We start from the raw sequence: 26124 nt of genomic DNA on the forward strand, positions 1-26124 counted from the left end.
TAGTCAAATGGATTTGTCATATTTTCATTATGACAGTTTATTCCCTCTGTGTTTTCCAATGCAAAAAAAAATGTCAGAACTCGGTGACACGACCTGAAAATGCTCAAGACAGCACTATACACTACTTGTACAGCCATATGAAAACTACAGTTAAGTTACAAATTGCTGTAAGGGGAGTAAGTGAGTACATTTTTACTGTATATGCTCTTTGCAATTCTACAGCACTGTGCAAAAGAAAAATACACTACAGACACTTATTTAGAACAAACATAAGAAACACCCTTTTGGTAGAGCTGTGCACAAATATAACAGTACATATTGTAACTGAACATAGCTAAATCATTCTTTCACATCCAGACGTTCCTGTCTGTCTGGCCGCATATTTTCATCTACATCACAACGAAAAGTATCTTCCTGAGTGGCGAATTAAAAAAACCCACCCTCTGCATGACTCTGCTGTGATGCTGTGCACCTCCAGGCAGAGAAAAACTCCTCTATCGGATTAAGGAATGGGGAGTTGGAAGGGAGATATTCGACCAGCATCCTGCCATGTGCCGCAAGTTGGCCTCAACCCCTCTCATTCTCAGGGACTATGTCCCTGTAAAGAGTGTCTAAAAATGTTTATTCTATGGACCAAGAAGGGGGATATGGGTGAGGACACCATTTTCTGAGATGGCTGCACACACTGTAACATTCACTCCGCGTTGGCCTGGGACATCAGCGGTTGCTCTCTGTCCAATGTGATTTCTTCCACACCTTTTTCTTTTGGCGGGTTTTGAAACCCGCCTCATCAACATACTGTATATGAATGTGTGCAGTGGTTCCCTGGCTTACAGCTTCAGTACACGCTTTATCGAGAGAGAGAGAAATGTAACAACTTTTCCTGTGTAACATAATGCATTTAGTAAAACATATTGTACAGCTCTGTGAATACATATACAGAATTGCTAGTGTACTGCATGAAACTACACAAAGTAAATTAGTTTACAGTGCTGAACATTAGAGTATACATAGAAGACATGTTTTACCTGTACATATTGGTGATGGATCTCCTTCACTCTTTCACTGTTCCGTTCAAATGTCACTTTGTACAATTGTTTCATGTGCATTTCATTTCTCTTGAGCTCTCTGTCAATTGTTGCAACTGACACAGAGTCAATATTGCTAAATACATTGTTATGCTCTATGACAGCGCTTTGAATATCTTTCAACCTTATGTTTGCAATCACCATTGCACAAATGGCTTCCCCTTGCTGTGGGGTAAAAGGGGCCCTCTTCCACCTCTGTGAGGTTGTCTTTCAATCCAATGTGGTGCAGAGTAAAATTACAGTAATGTACAGTCAACATGAGATATGAGATGTTGGATTACTGTCCAATACTATACATACAGTCTCCCTACGAAATGTTTGAATGATTGAATTCATAGTGGTTCTTCCAACTTTGGTTGCACCCTCCGACCAGCCTCAGCCATTGTGAGGCTGTGATTGACAACATGGTCCACAGCTGTAGCCCTAATTTCATTAGGAATTTCATTAGGAATAGGAAGAGACCAAATGCCTATGTATTTGGTCTCTTCTCCCTCTTCCCCTTCCTCCCCACATCCTCACCCCTCTTCCAAGATGCTGACCTTCCATTTCTGCATTACAGAATTGTAGAAATGGAACACACTAAGTCCTGCTTGGTTCATATATGCTTGCCAAGTGAGGGTTCATGGGATTCATCCCTGAGTGATTGTGAACAAGTGGCTTGTCATTGGTTACAACTAATACTTCACACACCTCCTCATGAGTGCAATTGTTCAATTTAGGTGACTATTCGTTTTATTGGGAACGACTATTCAGCATCCATAAGTATAGTTCATTTTGACTGACATGACATAAGCAAATGATAATGTTATAAAACAGCAGAGAAGTGTATGAAAGCAACTGATACATGTCCAAAAGCGGAGGAAGGAGAAATTGCTTCTATGATGTGCACAAATGACTAAATGTTGTGGCAGTTGAACTATTAGTTATGAGAATTTTCATTGTGATCTGAGAAAAGCATCAAAGCGACTGAGAAAAACTGTAATATATTTCTGCATGCACTGAGCATCAGAATGGGGAGAAAGGTGACTTAAGTGACTTTAGTGAACATGTTGGGTATTTCAACAATTGCTAATCTACTGAGATTTTCCTGTCCCAACATTTAAATCTATGGCTTACAGAGAACAATCGAAAACAGAAAATATCCAGTGAGTGTCAGTTCTCTGGGAGGTCGGAGGAGAATGACCAAACTGATTACAAGGATATGAAGGTAGCAGTTACTCAGTTATGGTGGTTGTACATGGAAATCCCAATAGATAGATAGCCGTTTGAGAAATACAGAGTCCCTTGAAACATCTCGCACTAATATGGATAGATAGATATATATTATTATGCTCTTATTAAGAGATGCCACACAATTATTCTATGTCCTGCAATGACAACGTTTTGCATATCAGTTGAACGCTCTGTGTTTCATTTCATTGAGGTAATCTGTATTGTTGTGACTGTAATTATTGTTTTGACGTCATATATATTGTCTATTGTCCCAGTCGTGTGTAATCATGCTGATATCTGTTTGATGTTACTGACACTGTTGAATATAGCTACTCACCTGCAGACTTTGGATGTATGGTCATTAATACTACATGGTGGTTCATTGATTTTCAAATCATCTGTCATCTGGTGTGTGGTTAAAAAGTAATGCAACAAAGTTCGATTATATCTGTGTAGCTGTGTGATTATGAAAAACGACCAGCAGGTGTCGCCCCGTGAAAACCTCCTGATCTATAGGTTTGGAGAATCTAATTTTCTCAAAAAGAAATGTGTCTATCCTGAGAGCTGGACAGAAAAAATACATCTATAGATAGACACTACCGGTCAAAAGTTTAGAACACCCCAATTTTTCAGTTTTTTAAATGAAATTGAATGGACTACTGAAGGCTGGAAGAAGGTATTATGGACTGATAAATCCAAGTTTGACATCTTCGTTTCATCACACATGAGTTGTACGCCGTCGAGTAGGCGACAGGATGGTGATGATGATGATGAGCCGCCTGGGTTATGGGGACCTCTGCTGGTGTTCTTTATTTAGGCAGGGTAAGTTTTCAACAATATGCATTCACACACTCATTTAAAAATAGTTATAGCCTACATCTCCTTCTCCCAAACACCTAGCTGTTATAGCTTCACTTACCAAAAATAAATGTACTACATACCGGCGTTTAACGAGGACGGTATAATGAGTATGAAAATGAAGTTAGTGCGCTTTTATTTTGAAGTTTTTTTTAACGTCCTTTCCGCTGCCGGTATGCCCGCTGTGATATTGATAAAAAAAGAATTTGCAAAAACAAAATATGGCCGTTTATTTGAATATGGTTTTCTCGTTTCTCGCTTTGAACCAAAAACGAAAAAAAAAACGTCGTATGAAAAAAAAAGCATGGTATTTCCGTTTCTCGTTCATTGGTTATGAAAAAACAAACGATCAAAACATACACGGACCATTTACTTCATCATGTTTTTATGATTAAGTAATAACACATATAAAAAAAATCACATTCATTATAATATTATTAATATTACATTAATATTACTATTAATATTAACATAATATTCATATTCATATTCATATTCATATTCATATTAACATTAGGAGCCGCACTCTTGCCACTTGTAAAACCAAAATGTCTGTATTTCCCAGGGCACTTGAAGACAACAGTGTTTGTTCATGGTTGACAGCTGTAGGAGTTGATGTGATGACGTCTTCCCTCTTCGAGTTTGAAGCATGAAGAGTTTCTCACAGTCTCAGCTGTGTCAAGCGCGACATAAACACAGATGTACAAACCGGAAATCAGGTGAATTGTGTCATTCAACGCTGTAAATTATATGACAACTAGTGTATGTATGTACGATGAGTTGTGCAAATGGCCCTCAAATGGATAGGTTAGATTTTTGTAAGTGAGGTTGTATCAGGAATTTACATAATTAATTCTGACTTCCACTGATAACATGTACAGGGGAAATATATTTGTCTTAACTTATAAAGTCTTCGATATTTTAAGAACATGTCAATCTCACTGTTAGTCTGGCTGTTCCAACTGGAAGCGGAAGTTTGAGCGGTGAGCGACACTCACTCTCCGTAAAGAAAATGTGCGGTTTTTAAGAATGTCAATCTCTAACTTTTATTTTGAAAGTTATAACCGGAAAATGTGTATTTCTTGGGTTGACTTGGCATTAATTATCCTGAGACGGAGGGCTAGGAGTGTTCAGCTTTTCTCTATGGCCACTTTCTTTGTTGTTGTTGTTGTTGTTGTGCGTACTTATTAGAATAGGTGACACGTTTTTTATACCTGGTAAAGTATATTTTCTGATAAGTTATTCATAAGAAGCGGTATGACTGAATTAACTTTAGCTCGAACTTACCCAAGAGTTCTAACCGAGTTGAGAGATGCCTGCGAATCGCATTTTTCTTCCTAATTTTTCATTTTCAGTGAATGGAAAATGAGGAAACGACATTGTTATCATCATTTGAAACTACCAGGGGTAAGTTACGACACAATAACCACGTGTAATTGTCCATGTCTTTTCTTACTTTACACTTTACGTTAACAGACTATCTGTCCGACACTCGTAAACAAGTAAATGAATACGTTTAGGGCCGTTTCATGTTATACGTTTTTATACATTAATCCAACATGACCTAGTTGCGAGCACAGCTACACTTCCCAATTCTTTCCAAAGTTAGTAAAAACATTCAACGCTAAACTCAATTGACAAAATGACTAATTAAAAATTACCTCACTATTATTATATGTAGTGATGTTGTAGAATACTTATCACGCATGTTTGTACATGAGCAGTTCATATTGTGTAATTCGGCTTGCATCCAATCAATGAAACTGTGCGCTTTTGACCAATATAAACTTTCTAATGTAACGTTATCACCTTCCTGCAGACATCGCTTCGTTTCAGCGTGATGACTGGGGGCGAGGAGAGTAATCCAGTGAGCTGCTTTAGGTTATCTCGGCCCTTTGTTGAAGCCGAATTAGACAGGACATCGGACTTAGTCCGATGTGTCCCTGAGTTTGATTTATGTATTATGACACCTTTACTGTGAGGATGCACATGGAGCTGGACGTGTAGCGTGTCACTCCCCCCGATCCCCTTTAGCATCTACAAACTTAATTATAGCAATAACCCAACGCCAGGAAAGAAGTTCCAAATGCAAGTAACTGTCTCTATATGGCCTCTATATGGAAATGCCAAATTTATCTGCAGCTGATTGCAGATCTAGGAAAAACCGCCACAGTTAATGATTATCCAAAGAGAGTAACTATTGCTGTTGCAACTGAGAGCACCTGCAATGTACAATTTATTCCACTGATCTGCTCATACCCATTCTGAAAGGTCTAGTAAGATTAGGAACAACTGCGTTTATTTGGTATTTGTTGGCTTTAAATAGATGTAAATATTCTGACATATTAACTATCTTTGTCTAAGGTTATGAGATCATTCTGAGGTAGTTTTTGCACAACAAATAGTCAGCAACAAATGACACAGATTTATGCAACTTGTCACATTAAAGTGGTCTACCATTCACTCATTCATTCATTCATAAGCTGTAAATAGTGATACTTGGATGCATGGAAGCTGTTCTAGTGCCTGGTAAAGGATTCGTCATAATACGATACTTAATCTTGGTTTGTGCTTTTGTGTTGGTCTTTCGCAAACCTACATTTTTCTGTTATTATAGCTTCAACAGTCAGTTGAAGGCAAGCCACAGTCGATACAATACCTCACCTGCAACATGTTGTGTCATGCTGCCCGTCTGTAGGGGCGTGTTTTGCGGGGGGTTTGAAGGTGCAATTAGGTTTAATTTAGCTGCCAAGTGATAATGGGCCAATTCGGCTTCATAGGTTCCCTGTCTGGTTTCTGCATGGATGAGTTAAGGAGTTTCACTGAACAATACAAGGATATCTTTCTCCACAGTTGACAGCCAAATAAACAAGTGGAATTCATTTTGACTTGCCCTCTGGCTTTTTCACCTGATATCACAACACCTTCAGTTTGCCTCAATGGCAATAAAAACATGTATGCCACAGGGAAGGAGCAAGTGACAGCTTTATATGTATTTCCAAAATGTAACTTGCTAGTATAGTTTTGAATTTATGGCATTTAATAGGGTTTTTGTTTGCCATCATACAGGGTCTGGTAGTGTAGCTTATCTAAACATAGCTCCAACATAGCTCGGTGGTTGTGACTGGGTGCAAATCTCTGCGCACAATAATTATGGACAGTCTGCTGATCCTTCTTCCTGCATCACAGGAAATATAACTCATGCCTTCCTGTACAACATACCACACAAAATGCAAGTGGGTCAGTTTGAGACTCGCATTGTCATTGCATGGTCTGGCAATGATCGAGCAGCATTCCAGTGCACACATACATTCGATTTGTGTCAAACCAAACAAAGGCATTACTTTCAAGACGGACTGACTGTGTCTAGTTAAATTTATTCCCAGACCCCCCCTCTTCGTAGCTTCGTAGGAATGCAGCACATACAGTTATTGTGATCATGAGCCGTGCAGTGGAATTTTACCATGTCTCCTCTTCTCCAGATTCTTCTCAGCCTCGGTCCTAATGTGCAACGTGTCCAAATGGTTTGGTTCCAGAGAACCAGGAGCTGCTGTATGAGAGTGTACAGTCACTACCTCAATCTTGACTCAAGGACTCTGTGTCAATTTGCTGGAGCATCCAGTGCAGCAGAACGTTATATCAAATCTGTCTGTTTTTAGTCTGAAATGTACTCTCATACAGCAGGTTTTTACACTATATGTATTAAATATGCACTGCAGCTTAATAACCTTGCTTCTCATAAATAGTTCATCCAGTTGAGGGGCTTTTATTACACTGCCTGGAAAGGTATGGTTATAATGGTGTCACTCATTCACTTAATTGTGACTGTGGTCTCTTTAGCATTTGTGTGCTTTCTTGCCTCCAAAGCTCCTTCAGATCACTTAAACTCTACTTCCTTTGCAGTTATATCACTAAGACAGCTTCTGCAAGAATACTCAGTTAGATTTAATGCTTTGCTGTGTCATTGGAATTTTGTATTTGGCTAACTGTGTGGTTTAGGACAACAACTACAGAGAAAACAGAATTCCCCGGGGGAGAGCAGGCTTCGATGTGGCTCAAGACACAGACACGGAGCAGCAGCATGCTGCAGTTACCCTGTTCCTGCTACTGCGTTTCCTTTTTCTTCAAGAATTTATTTTTGGAAAGCTTGACAGGAGCCCATCCTTCCTGATCTTTTTTCTGTCTTGAGATGAGTGTTCAAAGTAACTGTGTCCTCCCGTGTTGCCTCAGTGTCCCTTTGATCCTGGTGTGCTCTGTCTTGACTTGTTTTGAAGTGATTGATGGGTAATTTCTGTGTCTTGACCTGTGTCTTTTTAGGTTGTTTACAAAAGGAGTCAAGGGGATAAATGACACTCCACCAGTACACGACGACGCACAGAGACACCTACAGCCCTAACAAGTAATAACATTCCAGTTATTGCTAATCATTTCTGTACTGACTGATACCAGATTACGTGGATTTTTCTGGCCATATTTCTGGGGAAATCCCTCATGGATTCCCTAACGGAAAGCTGAGGGTGAGCTGACATTTGCCTCCGCCCCCCAACATGCTAGCTCTACGGCTGGAGGGCAGGCAAGGGGGTGGAGAGGTTGATCGCCTGCAGAAAGGGGCAACTGTGGCCTGGCAGGGCCGGCAGTCAGGGAGGCCCTCTCTTCATGAGCAGCGAATTAACATCAGGGAGAAGATCTCCCAGTGGGAAGGTCGCAGTCAGCAGGACAGCAACCAGGAGGTCGGAGTGAAAACACACCCTCCAACTGTATCCCGAACTTTGTCTGGGGATCTGCTGGGCAACGGATGCTCCAACGAGAGCTTAACAGGGGGGCTGCACACAAAAACCAACCTCTCAAAAGCAAAGAACTTGGGTTTAGATTTCCGGGAATCCCCTGCACAAGCTGGATATGGTGGTATTAGAAGAAAATCAGAGCCTCTGCAGAAATGCTTTACTGATGTTTATACCACAGCCCAAGGAAATAAAAAACTTCCGGCGCAAATATTCTCTCCTAATGTGGAAGCAGTCGCAGCTGACTCTACTGGTAAGCACAGATTCACCACCAATGGCAACCAAACAACGGATTACATCTTGCATGTTGAAGTAGTTTCTAAACCTCTACCTCTGTCAACTGATGACCCAGAGGATAACATGCCCGCTGGGAACTTTTACACGTCGCGGGGTTTCTGGCGTAAGCTTGAGGGAGACAGACTGCTGTGGGAAAAAGGCAGAGAGACTTCAGGTGAAGTTCAGCCTCCTCCTAAACCTCAGCGAACTTTCCAGTATCGTGGAGCCAACAACAACTCAGGGCACGCAGCGCAATGGGACAGAGGATCTTCTCATATCCACCACTCTAATGCAGGGAGAAGGAGGGTAGCATACCCACCTAGCTTCCCTCCGCCCCCATGTCCGGTTGCAAAGACTGATAGATTGTCAAGGCATAAAAAGAACAGGTGAGTGAATCTGTTAAAAAAGAGAGCAGTAATGTTTAATTGGTGTTTAAATTGTACATATTTCACAACATTCCACAGTTCATTTTTAGTATATTTCTTTCACAATAATTGCATGTTAGAGCACTGACCTGTAAAATACACATTGAATTGCTGTCTGGTTTAAAGAGAGTTTATAGGGCAGTTTTGAGGAGGGGACTGTCAGAGTGTAACTGCTGGCTGAGGTCCAGGTGTGATGTCACACAATATCTGGCAGCATTGTTCTCTATTGTTTGAATGTGGCCTAGTTCCTTCAGAAGCCATGGGTCCATGGTCATCTAAACACACACACACACACACACAAAACAAGACAATGCACACAGTCAGCTTAGACCAAACCACAGTGTTGTGTCGTATCATTGAAACAACTTGTTACAGAATATAATTACAACTAAAAAATATGCAGAAAGTATGAATAATTCGATCTTTTAAATCAAGTCAGTGCAACTTTTGAAATGACAGTTATATATATAGGGCTCTAGTTTTTTGATAGATGTGTAATTTTGTTCTCTGGATGTGCTACCGGCATGCTGTGGCGATAACATTTCACAGATAACAATTACATGGTTGTCTAGAGCTGTCTAGTTAAGATTCTAACACTTTGTAGGAGGACATGTCTGTTTCTTGTCTTTGTCAAGATTCAAGAACTACCACTGAGGCTCTTTTAATTACAGTTGACAAAAGTGTCTTTGGCGTGTGCAATGTCAGGGCTATTATTCATTTAGCCTAACATTTGCCATGGTGCATAAACACTTCATGGTCAGACTATTTTGTTCATGGTCAGAACAAAATAGTCACATGACACAATCAATTGGAAGACAATATAAAAGGTGTTGAGGTGAAATATGATAATAGAACAGAAATCATTTTGTTTACACTGCACCTACAGCAGAGGTACTGGTATCAGTCTGGTAATTGTGTTGCATTTCCTTCCTTCTGTATTACGATATGAGATTGTGGATGTTTGTATCATGGTTTTGATCTCATTTCAGAATACATTACATTAGATGGCATCATCGTACCTAGGTTTGTCTTAAATTGACAACTCAGTGTAGATTAAGTATTTCAAAAAACTTAAACTGAAGCTTTTGTGACAGCCTGCACAGTCAATATGGCAACACTGTGCCTAATGAACACAGTCTTGACAGCGACTGATTCAATCCTGGGACAAAAAGGGGACCTTTAACGTCCCATTGTCTTGCAACATGCCAATAGTGGTAACAAAAGCTGTTTCTTAACTAAAGCTACTTAATTAAGTTGTTTTCTTGTATTTTCCTGTTTTTTTAAATGCTGTAAAACTGAACCACCTTTTGTGGTGGTGTGGTCCAATGCTGTCCTATACATATACATACATACACTATATGACTAACATGAATGATGTCACAATTTGTGTTTGTTCTTTGATGTTTTGTACTGTGTGCTTTATAGAAGCAAATTCCGTTTTCAGTTATAAGTTGATGGATAATTTAACCAAAAGCTGGTCAGAAACCTTTTAAGGCTTTCAGGAATGAACGTTGCAGTTGTCCTACATTTTTCCTGTCCTGCTGTCTCTGTTTAAAACCTGTCATGCACTTTCTCTGTCCTCTGTTTGAACAACGTCTGTGTCACATGCTCAGTCATTTCCTTTCATGACAGTTTATCACACTCTGTGTGTCTTTGCTGTGTTTGATATCAATAGAAGGGAATGTTGTGGTGGGACTCTGCCTCCTCATTAGACAACAGGGTGTAAATAATAGTATGCTGGCTATCTTTAGGACACCAGCCAGGCCCGTCTGTCTCACTGCCTTCATTTCCTTCCCTGCAACAGGAAGTCCTTTGAGTATGAGGATGCAGCTCGTCTGACAGCGAAGCAAGTCACGCGAGGAGGCGAAGCAAGGCGCTCAGGCCTATATCATGCCTATTCTGAGGATAGCATTTATGAGGACATTGTCTGTAAGTTGAAACCCCGACTCACATGCACCTAAGAAAACAATGTAGAGGTGACTGTGTATGAACTTATGGATATAAAGTAATCTTACCACAGGTGAGGGATTTGGAACTATTCCAGACTGCCATGATGTCATCTTAGATATTAATTAAATTTTAATAAAAAAAGAAATTGTTCAATGGCAGAACTAACTTTATAGACAATTCCTGATTGGCCAATGCAGAAGGTCGCCGCTCTGAATCTGTTTTTGAGGTTTCTTCAGGAATTCTCTGTATTGAGATGCCTTGACGAACAGAAGACTAACTTTTGCTCAGTTGTGCTTCAATCACTGTATTATGGTGAAAAGTACTGTATATAGGCACAGTACTTTTCACTAACGCTTCACCCCCCTGTAGCACATTTCTTAATGATTATAGAGCTTATATTTAAAATAAAATACTTTTCTTATTGTTTGACAACATGGTGTCTCTGGATACATGTTACAACAAGCTTTTTCTTGAAATAAGTGGGTAATTTGTGCTTAACTATTGCAGTGATTGCATTGGATATGGGTGAGAGTTTTGTAATAAATCAGGAACAGGCTAACAAAATAAAACGACATTATTAACTCTCCGATTTAAAATTGGTCACTTTAAAAGAACATTTTTACATGCTTTCCTTCCAATTAACTAAAGGCTCTGCTGAAATTATTCAGTGTGGCCACTCACTGTATGAAAAATCCAGCCAGTGTGTTTAATCTTTCCATTTACTCTGTCTTCCCTCAGGTGATGTGACCAGAGATAACCCCTATGAGGATGTCAAGCTATCTCCCATGTGTCTGCCCACTGCAAGGCCTCAAGTTCCTAAGGTAGTGAAAGAATGTCTATTTCTTTCACAGTACATAATCATTTTTATCAGTTCTGCATAGAGGTATCAGATCATCACTGTGCAACTGCAGATTGAGTGGGAGGAAAATGTTTTATTTTGTAGATTGAGAATATGTGATTGTCTAAATCTCACTGAAAAAGTTCAACATTTTGTCTTCCAGCTGCCTCCCAAACCCCAAACTTTGCAAGGTTACGCGAGCAAAGTGGAGAGGAAAACCTTCCAAACAGCATCTAAATCATCAACACTCGCAGAAACTCCCAAACCTGCTGCACCTCGACGCACAAGCACTCCGAAAGCCCAGAGGAAGCCTCAGGTGAGTGACACTTAAAACTTCAAGGCAGTCAAAGTATTATTATATTTTCAGTCGATCTCCACAGAGTGATTAACTGAAAAATGTTTATGATGCTGTTTGGTAGAAAAACTAAATATGTTCTCTGTAAATGATGAATCCTGTAATGTTTGGGAAAAAAATAAGGGGGCAGTGTCATGTTGAACAGGAAGAAGAGAATGCTGTAAGACAAAGATAGGGACAGATATATAGACGCATGTATGACTGCTCCATTAGAATTCACACAGAGTTCAAGCTTATGAACCATGGCAATTGGAAAACAATGTTTTTTTTATTTACCTAAATATCAGTAATAATATTTAACATTTAACATTAAATGGAGGAGCATGTGTATGTCTGACATTTATGTTGACTCTAAAGTTTTTTGGACAAGTGGTTCTTCAGTAAATGAGATTGCTCCTCTTAATTTTAACTATTAATGTTCCCAAAATAGCCATGATTTGTTTTGAATTGGGACAGAACAACAACATTAGCATGCAAAAAGACTTATCTGATCTGTCTGTATTTGGATTTTCTTGACAAACGCTGACATGGTTGTTGCTTTGAGCTGTTCTTAAGAAAACCCAATATGACGGACTCAAATCTGCCACTTAACATAGTTAGTTTTATTTACCACTGTTGATGTACAATTTTTTAAGGGATATATATTTGGCCAACTCCTGCCTTGTCTCCACCAGCTCTTGGGAAAATGTATCGCTGTCCCTTTATCTGTCCAGCAGGTCTTAATGTTTTGTGTTTTCTTGTGCCTGCAGCCCTGGTTCAGACCTCTGGGGTTGGTTTAGAGGCATAGTGGTAGAATTTCTTTCACTGGTAGAATCAAAGTTTAAGTTTTTGTTTAGCTGAGCAGATACATGTACTGTGCTTTAAAACATTTATTCCTGACAGTGATTTGCCATTGCTGAACACAAATATTGCCCTTCTCAATTTACCATTAACATTAGTAGGTGCACTTTAGTTCCTTTCCATTCATGGTCATTTACTTTTTATACCTCATTTACTAACAGTATTCTGTGGTATCGTCTTAAAGATAAGCTTGACCTGAGTGTGCAGTTTCACCGACAAATATTCAGTTATGTTCTTCTAGTGCATTAAGTGAAGAATGCAGGAATGTAAGGGTAAAATAAATCTATAATATAATTACCTACTTAAAGGCTGGCATAGTTTGATTCCCTGCAATCACAATTATGTAATGGCTGTGAAATTATGGGGCTGAACGGCATCTCTCTCTCTGTGTGTGTGTGTGTGTGTGTGTGTGTGTGTGTGTGTGTGTGTGTGTGTGTGTGTGTGTGTGTGTGTGTGTGTGTGTGTGTGTGTGTGTGTGTGTGTGTGTGTGTGTGTGTGTGTGTGTGTGTGTGTGTGTGTGTGTGTGTGTGTGTGTGTGTGTGTGTGTGGTACAACGCAGTATGTCAGCAAGATTGAGACGATCTTTGATGACAAACGAGGGAGGAAGAGAGTGAAGAACCAGGGAGTCCCAGTGAGAGGTACACACACGCACGCACACACACACACGCTTACATACATGCATATGCACAGACTGTTGCAGATGCCTAAATGTCACCCACATTAAGCACTTCAATAAGATTAAGTTGAGCCTCTTGGTGGAAATACCAAACCTTTGATGGCACACACCACACAGGGCCGGCTGCAGTTTGCAAAGCCGCTGATTATGAAACAAAGGCTGACTGTCTGCATCTGATTATGGCTTCTCAAGTCTTTTCCAGTCTTCTGCATCTCGCTAATCTCTCCCTCCTCTAATTCATATCAACAGAGGAGACCAGTGGGACAGAGAGCGACCCTGAGGACAACACCAAAGGTATCAACACAGAGTTAAATGTCCCTTTTTTCTCTCCACGTTTCTTGTATGTTCCTCTTTTGTACGTTTTCTTATAACTAGTGATGTCTCAGAAACCTCTTGGACCTTTTTTTTGCATTGAATGCCTCTTCTCAACTGCTGTGTAATACCATTTTATATGTCAGCTTCTATGATTCACACCTCCATGTATAAATGGAAACTGCACAGCAAAAATAAATTCCATAGTCATTTACAGTTTTAGCTCCAAAAGTTTTTATGACATGACCCATAAAATAAGCATCCTATTATATAAGTTAGGGTGCTTTCACACCTACAGCATTAGGTGCGCACCAAACGTGTTTGGTCCCTTGGTTCGGTTCCTTTGCGTAGGTGTGAATGTAATCTCGGTACCAGAAAACAACCGGTCGGAGACCTGCCAGAAGGGGTGGTCTCGGATCGCTTTATCCGACCTTCTTTGGTACGGTTCCTCTGGTGTGAAAACAACCAAACCATATGGGACGAAACGTTATAGTTTAATGCATTATCTGTATGAGATGAGATACAGGATTACCCCGAATTTCCACGGGGCGCGTCAGTGGCGAGGAATGTCAGCGGCTTTTTTTGCGCCGTCTCTGCCCAGCGTCAATCCCCACCGGGCGCTCATGGCAGCGCTGTTTTGCGATCCAGCCATATTCGGCAAACCAGCGATCAGCTCCGGTGACCGTGGCGCTTGCGTTCCGCGGCGGCGAAGGCGCCTGGTGGAAATCGGGGGTTAGTCTGGTTCCGGGTGCTTTGCCATCTATTTTGGTTCGTTTAGAATGTGAAAGCAAACCGTACCCACGTCTGTTTGCTACATTGTAACATTTTTCTGAATGGTGCGAACCAAAGCAATCGAACTATAGGTGTGAAAGCGCCCTTAGATACACTGAGTAATGTTAACAATTAGTAAGTTCATTTATAAATATGTTTCGAGTATTTTGACTGACGTGCTTTTGAGCAGAAGAGTCTAAAAGAATGTGCTTAGCTCCAGCTCTGTTTTGCAAGAGTGCTAGAATGCACACAAAGAAAGTCCATTAGGAAATGATCTTATTATTGCAATTATTATGTAAACAATTATTATGCTAACATTTATTTATTAGTACACAACCGAAACCTGAGGCAGTGTCATCATCAGTAATGAAGGTGTTTAGACTCACAGGATGGACACTGTGGAGATAAACCTGTCATTTCAGGCAGCACTCATCCTCCCCTTCTCATCATCATTTCAGATTATTCTTTACTACAGGAAACACAAACCTGCTTGCTAGCCAACCACATGCTGAAGACTGAATGAAAAGATCCACTATTTGAATTACCATATTCCATTTGAATGAAAGTGCTTGCCTTCCCATGTGCATTGGTCCCACCAGTCATGTATCCACTCATACTCAAAAGTATACTTTGACCCAGTTATGTTTCTTAATGAAGTCTGAATCACCAGAATTGACGCACTTTAACCTGTAGGGAACATGAACATCTGCCAAATTTAATGTAAATCAGTGCAGTCAGGGGGAAATAATTGAAAAGCTTTACTGAATATATTCTCCATCCATTTATCCTCCTCATAAGGACCAGGCACATCCACTCTTTTCAAGGGGTAACAACAAGGCTCATGGATAATATGGTTAAAACTGGGAGAAAGTCCCTAAATACCAACATAGTGAGATTATGGTTATTGTTTGAGAGACTATGCAATACAGTTAATATTACAACTGTGCTGCTATATATTTGACATTTACAATGTGTACTGAATAGTTGCATGCCTTATATTGCTGCTTTGTGCTGGATAGGAAACTGTAGTATGTCTCAGGACAAACATTACCATAATCAATTCACTGTGTCCTTCAGCTGGCTCCAGGAGATCAGTTTACATCCAGTCGACACTGAAACGCCGGCCGGGCTACCGCACCCTGGAGAGAGACCTCATCCAGCTACAGCAGCAGCAGCTTTTCCAGATCTTTGTGGTGGTGTCACTGAGAAAAGGCTCCCCAGGAAACACCTACTTCCCTGAAATTACGCAACAGTTCCCCAAAATGGTTAGAAAGAGTCTGTGCACATATATAACGGTTTTAGTTTTTGCTACTTAATTCAATTATACCCTGTTTGACAATTCCCAATTCTTGTACGTGACTGGAATTATCCCAACACTGTTTTTTTGTATTTAGAGCTGCAGTGCATAACTTTTGGGGATTTTTGCCGTTTTTGTCGTGAACAGAAATGATGTAACATTATTTGTATGCGGCATTCTTCATCTGAAAACACAGGCTTAGCTGTCAGACTAGGACACTTGGGAAACTATCAGACCAGACTGGGGTGTGTTTGTGTGTATACACCAGCAGCGCATGGGCGGACGGGGGCAGGGGATGTTTATCCCATCAAACTGAACTACTTGGTTGTTTGAGCAGTAGAATTCACATCTGAAGCTTCTTGTGGGCGCTCCTTTGTGTTTTCAGTCAGACTCTAGTCTGTTCGCAGCTGAGGAACAGGAGTCATGTGGGCTTAATCAACATTGTGTGAACCTTTGTCAGTGGTTTGAATGAATTTTTTTTTTAACAAAAATCATTCCTGCACAATCATATAATTATGTAGTTGATTGTTCACCATTTGTTTTCCTCTCATGTCCTTTAAGAAGTCATTTTTAGATTGCTGTCGTATTGATTTGTAGTTGATCTGTTTCAGTTTGAGAAGTCTTCGCGGGTCTCCAAAGAGGCTGAGGATCAGCTGAAGGTCATTCCTAACTTCTGCTTCCCGGACTCACTGGACTGGAAACCCTCTGCTCACATGCCCAGGTCAGCTCATTCTCTACAGGAGCATTTTAAAAGCTAGTTATAATGATATTGTGATACTTTGTTATTCGTGTAAATCTTTCATTCATCTCCCTTTTTGTTGGTATCTTCTATTGTTGTCACGGTGCATCTTTGATATGTTTTTAACCTCTTTCTTTTGCACTATTTTGACTTCATTGTGCCACACTTATTATCAATTATGTCATGTTTAATGTCCCCATTTCCTCTTTTCCTGTTTATATCCTTGGCTGTCATCTGTAACTCCTATAACGCTGCTGCAACAACCTGAATACCCCATAGCAAACATTACGTTTCATCTGATCTAATTAAATCTTTAAGTGCTAAGGGCTATGGGGCCTTGTTTATTTCTAGTTAATATGGTAATTGTTGTAGTGTGGGTTATGATTGCCGCTTACATTGCTCCACTGTTTTTAGTTTAGATAAACAGTAGACACAACTGTTTTTCTACCTACTTTGTGTTTGTCTTGTATCTCCAGAAAAGAAACAGTCTTCGCATAAATCAAAAGTTAGATTATTTCCTGAAGATATATTTAAGTACTGTCTTAAGGAATAATGGCTGTATTCTAAAATGTTTTCCACCTGAATAGAGTCGATACAAACAAACTGATTTAATTTCCTGCATATTGACCTTGTGTTTTCAGTGAGACCTTCTCATTTGTCCTGACTGGAGAAGACGGCAGTCGTTGGTTTTGTTATTGTCGCAAGATCCTGGTGAGTGTGGATGAGCTCATGTTTGCATTTGAGTCATTGTCCCAAGTACTTGTGTGTGTGAGTGTGTCTGTGTTTGTGTGTGCATTTGTGTTTGTCAGGACCAGTAGTTGTAGTAGAAACCTATTTTCTGAGGAAATGGTCAAGTTTAAAATGTGAATTGTTGTTCGGTTAATGTTAGGGTTGGGCATTAACTGGTTATGCCTTGTTTAGGTTTGTGTGTGTGTGTGTGTATGATGACATGGCAGTTGGCCATGTGCTTACTCACCATCTCTGAGGAGAAGTGAATCACAGACCATACCACTTCTCAATCAATGACAGAGAGCAAGAAGAATGTTATCTTTCCCCTTTTTCTCCCCAAAGAAAGTTGTTTTTTAATTATTTTAAGTTTAAGCAATTGCAAGATTTAATGTATGTTTGTGTTCCTGTTTGTTAGAATGTTGTCAGTAATGTGAAATATCATGCATGGATAATGTATTTTTGTTGTTTCATGCTTTATGACCTAAAACTGTTTGCCTGTCTTTAAGCCAAGTGGAAAGGGGAAGAGGCTTCCTGAGGTGCATTGCATTGTCAGCAAGCTAGGCTGTTTCAACCTTTTCGCAAAGGTAACGTGACCATATATAGTGTTATAGTACTCATGTGTGTTCCTCCTTTATATGATTTGGGGTGGAATGAGATTACAAGATAATCCTGAGCAATTACTGGTTGTGTGTGTGTTTTTTAAATGAATAAACGATGTCCATGCAGCAGTGTGTTCCACCCTTTTTCCAGTTGGCCACTTACAAACTATAAGTGTGAATGTGATATGGAGGAAAGCTGCATTTTCATGCAGAGATGCATGTAGCCTCAGCTCTATTGTTTAGACTTTAATCAGCGCTAGTTCCTTCAGGACTCGCTGTGATTTGCGTGGTTCTCTCTGCCCAGATTCTGGAGGAGGTGGAAAGGCGCAGGGAGATTTCCCCAGCACTGGTTTACCCTTTTATGCGTAGTGTGATGGAGGCCCCTTTTCCAGCCCCTGGACGCACAGTCACCGTCAAAAGCTTCCTCCCTGGCTCTGGGAATGAGGTAAACCTGAAACCAAAAGAGGAAATGTTAATTAGTAGTTTTGTTCCGTCTAACCACTCCTTTTTAGACTAAGTGAGTGACTCAGAATGGGAGGTTATCTGTGTAAACAATAGGGATAGCTATTACAGCTTTGAAGGGTTCAAGTTGGGACAGCTGCATATATGTAACCGTTAACAGTAATCAGTTTGGTCATTACTGTTTAGTGTTTCCAGAGTCACAATAAGTGAATCAATTCATTGGAACATCCCTACTTTCTTCTTCCATATGTTTGGTGTTTTGCAAGATGCCAGCTTATATTTCTAAATTCCTAAATCCATCCTACTTCAGCCACATTATCATCATCAGCTTTGTTGGCCAAGTATGTGTACACATTCAAGGAATTTGACTCCACTTTTTAACTGGTTTCAGTTGACTTACATTCAAACAGACCCACAGTGACAAAAAGGACAGCAGCAACTTGACATAGTAGTAAAGGCATGGTACATATTAAAAGTAATGCAAAAAAAAAACTGTTTTGCGTAACATACAGCTTTCCATGTTTTCACACAGTCAGCCATTCACAGACACTGTGTAATCTTAGTCGGTATGCTCTTTTTTCCCAGGTGCTCACTTTGTGTCGGCCTGTGGACTCCAGATTAGAGCACGTTGACTTTGACAGCCTGTTGCAGTGTCTCGGTGTCGGGAGACTCCTGCAGGTGTTCGCCTCCATCCTGCTTGAGAGGAGAGTCATCTTCATTGCCGACAAACTCAGGTACTCCTGTGATTAAGATGCAAACAACACTGCAGGGCCACTTAGGCACCAGCGTTTACAAGGACTGTATTAACGTAGGCTATTTACAAAATACATCATATGCCAGGTAATCAGTGGTTGATAACATCCCACAGGACCAGTGTCAATTATCTTTTTATACACTGAACTCTGGCTTTACAGAGCCACAACAAAACACTTACTAACACTACATCATCAGCAGATGAAGAAGAAGAAGACATCACAAACACTTGAAAAATATACTTAAATGAAAGGAACATTTGGATAAAATATAATGGAATTTTACTGCAGTGTACTGATAATGTGTGTCCTTTGCATCTTTGAGTGTCATGCACGTGGTTTTGTCCAATCATGTATTTGTTACCATTTTAAGGTACAAACTATTGCATATTGTATTTAACTCTTAAAGTGAATAACCAAAATATAATATGTTACAAAAAAACAAATTGTTTAAAGAAATCCTGAATCTAGATTTCTATAATCTGCACAAAAATCTGATAAATTAATCTCTGGGCTATGACCTGCATCACCACACATTTAATCCAGAACGGTCATTCTCAAGGTATGCTGCTCACAGACGGCCAAACAGGCAACCTCCTTGGCAGAGGTAATAAAACATTGATTGAATTGGGGTGGAGACAGCAGCCTGGTGATGCAGGGCTACAACTGACTGAAGGGTTTGAAAAGCTCATCCAGTAGTTGATATGGATATTAAATTTTGTTTGAAAGTGTATAGGGTTAAGTGTAGCACAGATCTTTGCAAAGTATTAAGCTGTAGAACTTGATAAATCAAAAGGAAATGGAGGAGATACAGTAATTCACGGCATGTAGGCACCTGACCACACAGGAATGAAGTTTCACCAGAAATAGGAGTAGTGAATGTGATGCTACGGTCATTAGCAGAGATCAATTGTTTTGGGAAAATATGTTTGATACACATGTTCATTTCATTCACAGCTCGTACAGTTGGTCACTGTGATCGAAACAAATTGTAGAGTGAGTCATTAACCGTAAAGAAGTCTGACACTTGTGTTTTTAGGGCCTGTGACTGATCTGTGTGTCATATAATCAGTGTGAGAAGTGAACAGTGTTTTTGTGTTTAACCTTCATCTCCTCTCTCCTCTCCTCCGCAGTGTGTTGTCCCGGTGTGCCCATGCAGCACTGGCTCTGCTGTATCCATTCACCTGGCAGCACACATTTGTGCCCGTGTTGCCAGCCAGTATGCTGGACATCAGCTGCTCCCCAACCCCATTCTTCATCGGGGTGCTAGCACCCTGCCTCCCACAGCTACTAGAGCTTCCCATCGAGGAGGTCTGTCATTTCACTGTCAATGTTCATGTCATTTCTTTGTTTACTATATTTAATAGACTGATTTGTCTGTAAAATGAATGCATACCCAGTAGAACCTCCACAATTGCACAAACAGCATTGCCCCCACTGTGTGACTAGTTTTGGAAAAACAGGTTGTAGTGTGTCACTATTTCATAGCTCTTGTTGTGAAATAGGGAGCTCAGTTCAGTCTGTAACTGTCATTCTCTCTCCTCTGTCTTTCCAGGTGCTCATAGTGGATCTGTGTGCAGACAAGTTTGTCATTCAGGTGTGTACACACACAGCAGCATATAATGGGAATGATAGGTGTGGTCCCAGTGGAGAACGTAGCTTTGCCTGCACTTGTTGGAGTGCAGTGTTTTGAGGGTGACAAAGGTGCTGCAGAGACAAAGATACATGTATGTAAGATATGGCTGCAACCATGACTAAATTGATTCTCAACTAGTTTGATAATCAATTAAGTCTTTTTTTGTTAGATAAATAAACAAGTTATCTGATTGTTCATCTTCTTAAATGTGAATATTCTCTGGTTTATTTGCTCCATATAACAAATAAAAAATAGAAATGTATGGTTCATTTTGAAAATTAGGAAACACTAATCAACATTTTTCAAACTAATCTGTCTAGCAAATATTCAACAGATTCATTGGTAATGAAAATAATGATTAGTTGCAGCCTTAATATAAAAGCATGAAATCACACACACACTTGACTTTTCAATTAGTAAACTTCGTCTGTGTTAGCTACATTAAAGAAAACAATCAGTGCCACACCAACATAAGCTGTCATTTTGTTGGTCAGTTTATGCTGTGTTTCTGTAGTCAATGACATTGTCAAATTGTATTTATATTTAGTGTTTAACAGCATAAGATCTGTGGTTTTGTACACCAACTCCTGTGAGTGTATGTTGAGGCAGTGTGTAAAGCAGATTTGATGTACAGTATGGTTTACAGTGGTGTCATATGACAGCAGTTGACCTTTTCTTGTGCATTCTTGTTATGCGTGACAGCTGGGTGATGAAGACTGCATCCTGCCCAGTAAACTGCAGGCGGCGCTGCAGCAGATCCTGGAGGAGAGGGAAGTAATCCTGAGGCAGGAGGATGAAGAAAGCTGTGGAGGTTGGTGTAATGGACACGACAGGGCCTTTCTCAAACTGATCCCTCCCCCACTTCCACTCAGGCTTGTACTCACAATAATATTGTTGAACATATTATGTTCACCGTGTCGTGTGTAAATACAGTTATCAGCTTCACTTCCCTCTTTCTGGCAGAAAGAGGAACCTTTTGTAACCATGGTTTCATATTAAGCGTTTTTGGTCAGAAGTATAATTTTGATTAAACTGCTCATGCCACTAATTGAAATATAATAAGTAGAGGGTGTGAAAGATTTTCGTGAAGATGAAATACATTTAGAAGTTCCTTCTCACAGAAGAAACTTGGCTTAGGTAAACATAAATAAATATACACGACACGTACATAAAGTGATCTTGAAAAGAAGTTCTTACACAAACACATCTACTGTTTTTCAGACTAAAGGATACAATTAGCCCTGTAAGTTTTTAATATCTATGACATAACTCTATAACATTAACATTAATTATCTAATTTGAGACGTTTGTTTGCAACTGATAAGGAGAATTTAAAATGAAGAAGTCAACATCGGTGTAGGCAGGCTCTGAGAGGCTTTTATAACCCACTCCCACTCACCACTAACTGGTTTGACAGTCAGGTATTTTAACCTTTCATAAAGCTGAAGAATGGGGTTGGGGAGCATAAAGTTTCATAAAGTTCCTTTGTTTTCTTGTCTATAGGGATATTACTATTTACAGGTTCTGTTTTTTATAATGGCACCATCATGCTCTTCTCTTTTTACCCACTTAAATAATGAAGTGGATGTTTAGAAATGAATTGTAAATATCAGCTGCACACCATGTTACTTAACTGGGTACTTCAAACTAATCAGGTGCTCTCCACTGACTAATTACTCTAATCTAGATTGTCACTTGCAGCACATCAATGTGAGCTCAACTATGAAAACGTTGCAGTATGAATTATGTAAAAAACATTTGATGAGAATGTTTTTGGAGCAAATCTGTAGTTTAGAATGTGATTTATTCACGCTGCAACAATTAACCAATTCATAGATGATTTAAATGTGAATATTTTATTTGCTCTATGTAACACAATCATTAAAACTTAATCATTTTGGTTTTTGGACAAAAGACATCATCATTTTGAGTTTAGGAAATGCCTATCAACATTTTTTATAATTTTCCGCCATTTCATGGACCAAACAACTCAATATTTGTTAGTTGCAGTCCTCTTGTTGAACTTTTTCCTCTTTATCCATTTATCTGTGCAGGCCAGCAGGCTGACCTGAGCGCTCTGGTGTCAGAGGGTTTCGTGCGGTTCTTTGTGGAGCTGGTCGGCCATTATCCTCTCCACATGGTCGAGTCCTCCAATGGAAGCAGGGAGCTTCAGCGCGACAGCTTCCGGAAATCTCACCCCTCGCGTGGCGTGCGCCAGTTCCTGCAGCTCTTCATGGACACGCAGATGTTTGCTGGTTTCATTCAGGACAAAGAGCTGTGCAAGGGAGGAGGAAGAGGTAAAGGCAGTGGAACAGTGTCAGTAGTCTTAAGTAAAAAGAAAAAAAAAATCATAAAGTTCCGAAGAAGACAAACAAGATTTGCACAAACACAATTTACAAATATGAACATTCTCTGCTTGTCCTTCAAGCAAACACTGAACACTACATGGTTCAATATTAAACTGAGATTGTATTTCATTGCTGCTGAAGCTACTGTCAACTGTTAAAGCTGTGGTCACCTCATGTTCTGAGATCTGTCTTATGCCCCTCCCACAGACAATTTCTCCATCTCTGTAATGCTCCACTCGTGGCAACTGGTCTTGACATCACCCGTAGCAATCTGAAATCCTGTTTTTGAATCAGATTGGTGATTTGGTCTGCCACCATGTTGAGACAGAATTTTACAATTGTCACCTGTAACTAGGCTGCTATTGGACAATACTAGCTGTCAATGGTATCCACTCATACTGTATGTGCATCTTCATTTTCTAGTTTCCTTTAAATGGGGAAATAGTTTACGAAATGATCATGTTCTATTGAAGAAGACCTGGAAGTAGAGAGAGTGAGAAGTAGGCCCTTTTTACTTTGGACTTCCATTCAAACTGAGTTGTGTTTCCACCCTCTAGGGTTTCCCCTTGGTGCCTAAAAGGGAAAAGGGAAGACTTCATCTATTTTTTTTTGTATGGTCTACGATTTATAATCTGACTTTCTTTTAGACACTTTCCTTTTTTAGGTTTCTTTGCAGTGTAGGCAGTTTGTGACCAATACCGCCGAAGGAATTTGTTGCCTATATCAGCTTTAATGCTGCGCTAAATTAAAAGTTGATTTTGCCTGCATGGAGCATCTCTCAGTAGTGTCGCATTTGTATAGAAAATATTTAATATAATCTAAGTCAGATGTTTCTAAGTATAATCTAGGTCAGTAGTGATTAATTTAATAATTTTTAAGCAAGTCATATGACTCAAGAAAATTCCAACTATGCATGTAAACATCAGAACAACAAAGTGCAGTGCATGTGAAGAAAAATCAAAACCCGTTAATTTGAAGTTAAACTGATTTCCATGTCTGTCTCAGGTCTTTTTGAAACCAGAGTGGCCGAGTATCTCGACTCGTACCCTGAGCCGGAGCCAAGTGGCGTGAACAAATTTCTCAAGGGCCTGGGTAAGTGTTGCTCCAAAGGTTTTTCTTCAGGGGTCAATTTTCACCAGCTAATTGTTTTCCTTTTTTTAAATTAGGAAACAAGATGAAGCTCCTCCAGATTAAATGAGAAAAGGACATCGGCGTGTCTTTTTAATTGAAAGACTTTGTAATTAAAAATGGAAAAACATGTTGCTGCTGAACTGACTGAGGAAATGAATGTTTGTCATTATGTAAGTGCACTTCTAATTGGATGAAAACTGGAAACACTTTTTTTTTTATAATTGTTTTTTAAAAACATTCCAGCTAATAAATGTCAGTAGCAGCCAGAGGGTTTGGCTCTTTGTTTATCGATGTGACCATGTTTACTTTTGAATACAGTAAATCCAACTGTAATGTTACATTTCAATCTTGTAAGTACTTGACTGAAGATACGGTGTCTGGTTCAAATGTTTTACACATTGTGATGTAAAACTCTCGTTTCTGTCTTTGAATTCATCTCAGCACAAACTGTAAAAAAAAAAAGCTTTTGTTTACAGTTTTTGTATTGTGTACATTACAGATTAGAGGGTTCTGGTTGTTGTTGTTATTGTTGTTTTTACATTGATCAGGGCATTTTAGCCTTTTTTCTTTTGTCTTTGTTCTCGTCCCTGTTAACTGGAGTTGTAAATATGTTTTATACGTGTTGAGAATCAGTGTACAGTATTTTGGGATATTTTTGTTAAGCATGACGGGTCCTGCAGAATGTTGAAATAAATGGCTTCTACAAGGACAGAATTTAATGCGTCACTTGCCATTTGTAATGCAGAACCTTTGTAAACCGAGTTGTACAGTTAACTGTAAATTGTATTGTTTCAGAATTATATGTTAATATGAAACATTATCTCAAAAAATACTTCACGGGGAATTTCTAAATCTGTCTCAGTCATTCATTTGCACTCAAAGATGAAGTGATTATATTTTGGTGGTCAAAGGTCACTGTGACCTTGTGTTTTTTATGATCATTTTGTTTCATCTGGTATAAACATTTAATCGGACATGGGAACGCCCTGATTAGAAGGTCACTGTGAATTCCTTATTAAGCACCTCGAGTGAATCCTTCACTTAGATTCACGGATGATCTGCTTAGAATTCCATGACCAAAGCTCAGGGTAGCCTCATAACTTGTTTTGGCCTCCTGAACTCCTTTTGAGTCAGTAAGTGCACGTCATGAGTGGGAAAATTAAAAATCAAATTAAATAATTAAAAAGGAGGACGAAGCTTTGTGTTTGTTTGAAATAACACCTTGAACAAAAGGAGTAGTGTGGTCTTTGGGTCCCTTGTCATTTACCATACTTTGGAAAAGTATTATTAGGATCTCTGTATGAACAAGAGGAATAATGACAGCAGGTTAAACTTGTTTCACTGTTCGCTGTTGTTTAAGGACAGACCTGATCATGAAGTTGTTCTCACAGTCTGAGATTTACAAAAAAAAAATAATTAACTGACATTTCAGCAATACAAGCCTTCAACGCTGATTTGGTGGATTTTAATTAAACTTCATACTGTCTTGACTCTTCATGTTTTCTCTGATGTATATGAAGTCAATCAGTAACTCGATCCATAGTTGAAATCCCTGTTTGTGTTTGAAGGAACCTTTCACTTCCAGTGAATTACCAATCACAATATTTCAGGGTATTTAATATTGTCCATTATGAACCTAGACACAGTGAAGACAAGATCAGGGCAATGGTCATATTTCTGATACCAGTACTATTGTGTGGTGTGCAATATAATGCAGTTTTGAAATATTTCCTGTATTTGACTTTAACTCTGCTTCATACATTACAGCTGTGTTAACCACCTTTGGCATCTACTTCCGAGGTGAGCTTGTAAGTCTGTACACAGGAGTCAGTCCTCCAGAGGCCTGGTGTGCTGCTCAATGGCTTTTACTTTTCAGAAGACACACCCCGAGACAGCAGGGATGAAGGATTCTGGCAGAACAGGTTTTTCTGTGAAGGAAACCTTACTTTGTGCCCTACTCTGAGTCTCTCAGGCAGCGTTTTTCTCTCTGGCTCCATGTACAGTAAATCCCACCTCGTCTATGGAGATCCTAACATTATCACATGGATC

The 26124-nt window shown here is 39.6% G+C and overlaps 1 protein-coding gene across 1 annotated transcript; it reads left to right on the forward strand.

The window, feature by feature from the left end:
• Positions 1 to 7640: 7640 nt before the first annotated feature.
• Positions 7641 to 24740, forward strand: dennd2c (DENN/MADD domain containing 2C). The gene is made up of 18 exons (XM_083894714.1): positions 7641 to 8601; positions 10445 to 10569; positions 11329 to 11411; positions 11592 to 11744; positions 13183 to 13261; positions 13549 to 13593; positions 15460 to 15647; positions 16291 to 16400; positions 17060 to 17129; positions 17654 to 17731; positions 18051 to 18191; positions 18794 to 18942; positions 20094 to 20271; positions 20516 to 20557; positions 21299 to 21407; positions 22651 to 22893; positions 23950 to 24036; positions 24111 to 24740. Exons 1-18 carry the CDS (start codon positions 7706 to 7708, stop codon positions 24140 to 24142), a joined length of 2808 nt encoding a protein of 935 aa, XP_083750840.1. The 5' UTR covers positions 7641 to 7705; the 3' UTR covers positions 24143 to 24740.
• Positions 24741 to 26124: the final 1384 nt, after the last annotated feature.

Source organism: Microchirus variegatus, assembly GCF_963457635.1.
Source record: "Microchirus variegatus genome assembly, chromosome: 9".
Taxonomy (NCBI): Eukaryota; Metazoa; Chordata; class Actinopteri; order Pleuronectiformes; family Soleidae; genus Microchirus; species Microchirus variegatus.

What these genes read in the sequence shown, in the direction of transcription:
- dennd2c (XM_083894714.1), top strand. Translation starts at nt 7,706, where the DNA reads ATGCTAGCTCTACGGCTGGAGGGCAGGCAAGGGGGTGGAGAGGTTGAT. An exon ending in TCAAGGCATAAAAAGAACAG is followed by an intron (nt 8,602 to 10,444) that starts GTGAGTGAATCT and finishes TCCCTGCAACAG; the next exon opens with GAAGTCCTTTGAGTATGAGG. An exon ending in TCCCTGGCTCTGGGAATGAG is followed by an intron (nt 18,192 to 18,793) that starts GTAAACCTGAAA and finishes CTTTTTTCCCAG; the next exon opens with GTGCTCACTTTGTGTCGGCC.